The 7,792-nt window shown below is 42.1% G+C and overlaps 1 protein-coding gene across 1 annotated transcript in view; it reads right to left on the bottom strand.

The window, feature by feature from the left end:
- Window positions 1-5,631: 5,631 nt before the first annotated feature.
- The window catches only part of KCNMB2 (potassium large conductance calcium-activated channel, subfamily M, beta member 2), a gene marked incomplete at its 5' end in the record, with an annotated part of 10,117 nt that continues 7,956 nt past the window's right edge, over window positions 5,632-7,792 (bottom strand). The window contains one exon of the mRNA XM_010154715.1: window positions 5,632-6,641. Coding sequence (XP_010153017.1) covers window positions 6,357-6,641 — 285 coding nt within the window. The remainder of the gene's footprint in view (window positions 6,642-7,792) is intronic.

Below are 7,792 nucleotides of genomic sequence, written 5' to 3'. Positions count from 1 at the left end.
ACCTTCCTTGCCCAGAGAAACTGTGGATGCCCCATCCCTGGAAGTGTTCAAGGCCAGGCTGGATGATGCTTTGAGCAACCTGGTCTAGTGGAAGGTGTCCCTGCCCATGGCGGGGGGGGGGGACTAGATGGTCTTTAAGGTCCCTGCCAACCCAAACCATTCTGTGATTCCTGAAATACGTTCTTACTTGATGTACCTACCTTAGGAGACTTTCTTGAACATTTTGGCCTGAGTTGCGTGGGAAGCATATTTTCAGTTCCTCAATGCTTTAGCTGTTTTTTCCTACCCTGCATATGAGATTAAAAATTAAAATCTTGAATCTTCTGCAAAATGAAAAACCTGAAAAAACCCCATGGTTAGGTCTATATAAAGAGCTCAGTGGGATAGTGGCACATCACTCTGTTAAGGTTCAAATTCTGGTTTTGTAATTTTTCCAAACTGAATTAATCAAACTTTTGAAACAAAATGATGTATTAGAAATGGTGCCTTTAAAAAATAAAGCTAGTTTGGGGTGAGCTGAATTGTAATAATGGTGTTTCAGCAGTTTTCTAATGCTTTTCCTTGAAACGCATTAGAAATGGAGGACTCTTAGAAAAAAAAAATATAGCCATAAATTGGATTTTTTGCAACCTATAGCAGTGGCTGATCCTGCTGCACTGTACTGGGGAGTTGAACATCTGCTTCCCAAAATCTGATGTGCCTAACTACTTCTGTAGATGCTTCTACTTCTCACCTGTTTTTCTCAGATTTCCAAAGTAAACAAACCTTTCTGTGGTTTGGAGGAGAAAGCTAATTCCTCGTCTCTGACCAACTTATTTGGTGCTTTTCTGCCTGGAAATGGCCATGCTTTATTATGGCTGAACATAGAGAGTTTGCAGAGCATTTTAGAATGAGCATCTCTTACTCTCTATATTAGAATAAAATCACTAGGCAATGAAATAGGCTAAATTCTCATCTGAATAAATGTAGTTCAGTTAAAAATATATACTCACCTACCAGCTCCCTGACTGAAAATGGAGAACTATAAAAACTAGACAGGCTTGTATGGAGGGTTCTGCTAATTTAACACATTTTTCAGTGTTCAGAGAAATTTCTTTCATTTAAAAAATCCTGGTGTGAATTCACCTGGCAGCATTCCTTTTTTTTTTTTTCTCTCCCAGAAAATTTCTGAAGGATGAAAAAGTCCCTTGTATGAAATGAGGTTTGTTTTTACATTCAGAAGTCACAGATTGGGGCCAAAAAACCCAGCTTGTTGGTGTGTGGCACCCACCCTCCCAGTTCACTGCAATTTTTCAGGATGCGAGAGAGGACATGGCTTGAGAGAGTCAACTACTCATGGGCCAAGTGCTGTACTGGCCACCTGGGCAAGTGGGCTTTTAGCCCCGGGAGGGTATGCTGGCAGTGGGCTCTGCCTGCAGGGTCCTCCCTAATTTGCAACAGCTGAAACAATTGAACTGCATGGTCTGACAGCCCTGTTTAGTGTGTGTGGGGGGGAAAGTGCTTTGGTTTAAGGTGCACAGAGTATGTGCTCCCTGGAACAGCAGCATCTTTTGCAGGCATGTCTGCATCTGGGAGAGGAGCTGATGGCTGCTGCCCCACAGAGATTATGATAATGGGTAAATACTCCTTTCCTTCTTGCTGGTGCCTCCTAATTTAGTAGCTGTTACACTCTTTGAGGTAGGGGCTGTGCTTTATTTTACTCATGGTAATGATCAGTGATGTTCTCAAAGATGATGATCACCCGCGCCCGCCTGGGGCTGCTGCTGGTTCTGTCTGTGTGACTGATAATGTGCTTTGCTGGTGAGGGAGAAAAATGGAAGAGAGGAAATGTGTTGCTGGTCAGTCTCAAAAGAATGAAATGTTCCAAGTATTTGGTGAACTGAGCAATTGCTGATAGTTCTGTTTCACATCAGAGGAATCATTATATTTATTTTTCAAGCTTTCACAATAAAAACTGTACCAACCCCACCCCTGGATTTTAAGAGGAAACATCAAACTGAAAAATGGCAATGTTTTGTTTTCAAAACACTGAAACAGAATAATTGATGTTTACTTCTGCTTTTTGCTTTTCTGCACAACAAAATTTGTTGAAGTTTGTATCCAGTTGAGAGATGTTAGTCTGCACAACAAACTGTGCTTGGCCTCTGTCTGCAAAACTGAGGGCTGGGAAGTGGCAAGTGTTCAGTGGAGCAGAAAAGTGATTATTGTTTTGTTTGCTTCCCAAATCTTTGATAGATGATGAGCAGTACAGGGGCTAACAGAGCTGATGCTACCATGCTCAGATGCTGAGTCTATGGAAAAAATGGTATTGCTGCAAGGATGTTGGTTCAATCCATTAGAATGGCTGCAGCTATTTCAGTAAGGACATGTCTGTATGAGAGGGGAAGTGAGCTGGCCAATTTTTAAGGTTGTATTACCTTGAAACTGCCATTCCCTTTAGCGGTTATACTAGTACAGTTGTGTTGCTGTAAGGTCACTTTTCATAGGCCAAACAAGTGCAGGAATCTGCTTGGACCTGTCTTACACCAGCCCATTCTTCCTCAGCGGTTTCTTCCATTGAACACTTTGGTGGCTGGTGATGAGGATGTAGACGAGGTGAAGCCAGCAGCATCCCCAGCCTTGCCTTGGGACTTCATTCTGCTTTTTGTCCCTCTAGTTTGAAATTGCTGCATTTGCCTTCTGGAGATGGGCAGGTTCTTGTGTCTCCTGAGCCCTCTTACCTCAAACTCACACTGGAATTGGGCACACTTGCACTCTGGGTGTATCTTGTGAGATAAAGTGATGTCTCCTCAATTAGAAAAGCTAAACCAAAATAAGCTCTCTGTTGTCCTAGCTGGTGACATTTAGTAAGTCTGCTGCAAGGTGCCAAGTTTCAGAGCATTACAGCAGGGATGTTCACACTTCAGATTTAGATGTTCCAGAATAGAAATAAGACATAAATAATCTAATTAAGAAAATAATTATTAAAAGGCCATGTGAATTTGGCACCTGGAATACTTAGACATGCTTTAAATCCCACAAGGGTGCCTCTCATAGGCTCAATAATGCCTGTGAAAACTGCACCACCGTTTTCATAGTGCACTTCTGGGGTTTGGCAGCACTGATTGTTCCCTGCTGTCCTAAATGCCCTTCAAGAGGTGAAATCTTTCTGCTGGAAAGAGTCAGGACCTATCTCAAACAGGGTAGATTTGCCTGATCACTGAATTTCACTGCCATGTATTTCTCATTTGTTTGAGCTGCCTACAGGAACGTTGGTTCCTTTTGCAGGGGATAAACACGATATTGAAGTGGAGAGAAGGAAACAGCGCAGGATAACATCCCCACTGAAACATGACCTCTCTTTGGGGCGGCAGGAGCTGTCAAAAATTGCATTTGCAGTGTTAATGCTTCAGTAGGGGGTTAACTGTGCCAGTGATCAGATGGATAATTCCCTTTAAAATTATTGTTTTACCTCACTCCACCCAATCACTCAAGTTGTTTTGCTGTCCCACAGATCTCTCTGTTAATGTCAACAAAATGATTATAGACTGCAACAGCGTCAAGATGTTTCACCCACAGGAACGCTGGCGACATGTTTATGGTGCAGCGTTTGATGTGTACATGTCAGGAACCATCAGCTTTCCTGTCATCACAACCAAACCCCGCAAATAAGGGCGTCAAAAATGCCACACGCGCCACAACCAAAGAGCTCCTTTATCACAGGCCGCATAAATCATCATGAACATCTGACATTGGTGTCAGCAACGGTGTGAAAAAGGCACCTCAGCTCTTTGATGCTGGGCACCGTTTCTGGTGTGTGAATTGCAATAGGCAGCATCTTCCTCTGGCATCAGTGACCGAGCTGGTGGCGGGGAGAAGGACAAGGGGCGATTGACAATGGCAATGCTGAACATAGACCAAACCTCTCTGCTTGAGGGGAAATCAATATTGGGGGATGGAAGTGCACCCTGAGAGCCACCTGGGCTATGTAGAAATGGTTCACAATGGCTCCTCAGCTGGGTGGCTCAGGGGGCCTCACTGTGGTACCTCCCTTTTTGGTAAAACCTACAGAATATGGCTTTAATGACAATGAGCATCTGCAGCCCCTTGCGCCATGGGCACCAGGCAATGAATCCCCATGTCCCCACATGGTGACACCAACAGAACTGCCGATGGGCCCGTGCAGCCGAGCAGTGGGGTACTGCATGGCAGGGGTCCCCAAATCCACCACGGGCACTGGGGGCGAGTCACGCTATCTGCTGGCGAAGGGGTGGTCAAATAAAAGTTGCTGTTGGTTCACTAAAGACTCTGTGACTGATGGGGAGGGTGCCCAGATCTGCTGATGAGGGTTTCTGCAAATCCCAAAGGATTGGTCAAACCCAGCTTTTTGCAAATAAACATTTATGAATTCCCTGTTGCATCAGCATTCTTCACTTTGTTTTGTAATAGAAGCTATAAAGAAAAATCTGATGAAACAAGCCAGATCTGAAGGCAGAAAATATTGAAATCTGGAAGATTTAATTTAATATTTTTATTACATATTTTTGGAACCCTCATCACACCCCCACCCTCCAGGAATTTTTTTAACTAAGGAAAATTATACTACTGATTACAAGATTGCAGGTTCATTTTCACTGCCGAGAACTCATTTTCTTTTTTTTACAGCTCACATTACACTTGCATGACTTATGTTTTGTAACATCTTGAAGCTTTTAATGCTATGTTACCAAAAGGTAGTTCTATATAGATGAACTAGGCAGGATACTTGCTTTGCAGTCTTTGAAGGGGGGGGGAAAAGTTAGTTCCTTGGTTTGAATAGGCCTGCAAATGGTTTCTTTGAGCTACTGGATAGTGAGTTCACAGGCTGCTCGCAGGAGCTGCCTTGCGTTTGCCCTTCAGGCTGAGTGCAAAGTGAGAAACTGAGAGGTGTCTTTAAAAGATCAGAAGGGGAATAAAAAATAAATTATGCAGAATTCGTGACCATAGTGTGCACAAAATGATCCTGGCAAGGTCCCTGTGGTAAATATTTGACAGATGTGACAACATCTTAGTCAGAATCTCAGTTTTTCCAATAAATCATTGCACCTGGGCCTTTTAAATCATAATTCATGTCAGCCAGCACTGCATACTGAGTTAAGGTCAGGAGAGATTTCCAGATGTATTATGATGATTATCTAACAATTCAGCTAATAGAGCCATAGAATTGGATGAGATCTTTGTCAATTCTGATTGTCACAGCAACAGGGACCTTTGACTGAAACAACATCATGAATATTGGATAAGATCCTGCAGTGCTGCTCCTCCATGTTATGATATTATCCAAGGATGAAGGTTATAAATACATGAGTTTATACTGTTCACTTTCCAGTTGGTAAAAACAAAGAACATCCCCCCACCCCCCACCCCCAATCAAGTTCCAATACACAACTAGATATAATATAACTTTTTCTTTATATATCTGTATATATATCAAGTAAAAAAATCTAAAATAGTTGGAAGTAAAAAATGAAAAAATAGCTGATTGTGTTATTTTTCTCTTTACAGTGATATGGTAGCAAATACAAGACAAATGAGTAATAAACCTTTATGGTAAGGAGTTCTGGTCCCTTCTCTGTCAATAGGGCTCAGATTACAATAGAAAATGGAACATGGTGATTTTTGTTGGGTTTTTTTGGCTACAGCTTCTGTGACAAAGATGATGTTGATAAGACAGAATGAAATTATAGTGCTAAATAAAACAAAACCCCACAGTGTTTTGCAAAAGACCTTAAACACCATAGAGTAAAATTTACTTCTGAACTGGGGGAGCAAACACAAAGCATCACCAAGTCCCACTTAGGCTGAAAATACTGTATGTTTATCCTGGACTCAAAATATCTCCCTTTTCTGCCACCTTGCCATAAAAAAAAAAATCCTATCAGTGCCTTTTCCTCCCCCCTGCAGCTAATAATAAAAGTAAAGTCACAAGCCCATTGAATGGACCGAGCTGGACATGAGACCTTAGGGATGCGCAGGTTGGCTGCCCTTTGTCCGGCGGTGAATTTTCCCCAGAATCCTTTACATTGAAAATGTCAATTAACTAAGCTTGGCAAATGGTCACACTGAGCCCTATTTTGGCTGTAGAAAATAAAGAAGTACTAGTCTCAGCATAAAACAAGATCATATAGACGGTCAACACAAACCAGTATTTTTTTCAGTTGTCTGCATAATAATAACATCATGTTTGCATATAGAACAGCTTTTGCATTATTGCTCTACTTATAAGAATATAGTAAGGAACTGATAACAGACTTGCACGTTACAAACTTAAGGTTCTTTGGTGAAGAATGAGAAAACAGTATTTTAGCTGTAATTAAATCTCAGAGACGTTTTCGGTTTTATCTGTTGATCCTTTGGATCCTCTCACAGAGGAGGGAAAGGTATTGAGTCAGCTTTACCATCGCGACGATGGCGACCCCGCCGATCATCACGCAGGTGGGCCAGAAAAGGGAGTGGAACAGCACGTTGGAGCTGTACAGTTTGGTTAATATCACGTTCTTCTGAACACCTTCAGGGTCGTAGAAACAGGAGAAGCGTTGGTACTTTCTGAAGTTTTCCATCACGATGTTCACCAGTGACATGGATTCTTCATAATTCTTGCCACACTTGGGTATGTATGAACACTGGAAAGAAATTAGAAGGAGAAAAATGCATTTCCAAACCAGGTACAATGTCTGTTTTCATGTGACAAGCAGGAAAATCTCAAGATGATTATGCTTTTCATAGTAAGAGTGGAATACTATTAAGCTAATAATAAATTTATCACAGACAAAGCTCAATATTTTGCACATCTACAGAATTTCCCATTGGAGAACCTCCAAGTGCTGTACAAACATTAATGCTTTAATCTGCAATGGCCTCGTGAGATAGGTGAATTTATTATTATTACTAATTTACACATGCAAAAATGAAACTGATGAAGTACCTCTTCATCTTAAGTGGCATGCATATGCTTGCAGTTAGATGGGTAATTGACTCTGTAAATACGAATCTGGTAGTTCAGATCTCACTTGAATCAGATCAGAGTGATCATAATGGCCACAGGAATCCATTCACAGAGGAGAAGGCTGATGAGAAGACCTTTATATAAATTTTCCCTTGGTGTTAATGCCCAAATTAGGCACAAATAGATAGTTCAGGAGAAAATGCATTTTTCCGATTGACAACCCAGACTTTCATTCAACCTCTACCTGAAGATCAGCCTGGCTACCAGGATGGCTTTTTTTTTTGGCTCTTGACCCCAGCCCAAGTCCAACAGTTTCTTCTCTCTGAAGATGCTGCTTGAATCTCAGTCACAAAGAAAAGAAGATTTGTGGGTGGCTCTATCTAATGCAGTTTCAACCTAGCATTCCCAGAGAATACTAAAACAGAGTTAATTAAAAAAACCCCTAGCTTATGGAGTCCATGCATTGCAGATATTCCATGAGACATGTAGGATGGTGGTCCCATGCTGGGCTGACTGTTCCCTGCAAAGAGATAGTGTGGGCTGGTGAGGTGGTGGGCGGCCACACCTGGATTGGTGGCAGAAAAACCTGAATTTGCTGCTGCTTTGGAAGAGGATTGATATAGCCACGCAGGGCCTCTCATTCCCTCCTCTCTTCTAGACACCCCACACCTGAAGGTTTTCTACACCTGCACAGGATTTTGATGAAATTCCCTACCTAGGCAACAACTGCTTCAGGACAGGGGGAAATCTGATGCTTCTTGTTGAACGTGCATGGGGATACCCAGCAGGTCATTGTCCCCTGGCAGTTATGGGGAGATTATGGCTCCC

The sequence above is a fragment of the Eurypyga helias genome, unplaced genomic scaffold (assembly GCF_000690775.1).
Source record: "Eurypyga helias isolate BGI_N326 unplaced genomic scaffold, ASM69077v1 scaffold4817, whole genome shotgun sequence".
Taxonomy (NCBI): Eukaryota; Metazoa; Chordata; class Aves; order Eurypygiformes; family Eurypygidae; genus Eurypyga; species Eurypyga helias.
The sequence above is the reverse complement of the archived record's forward strand: the minus strand, read 5'-3'. Positions and strand labels throughout refer to the sequence as shown.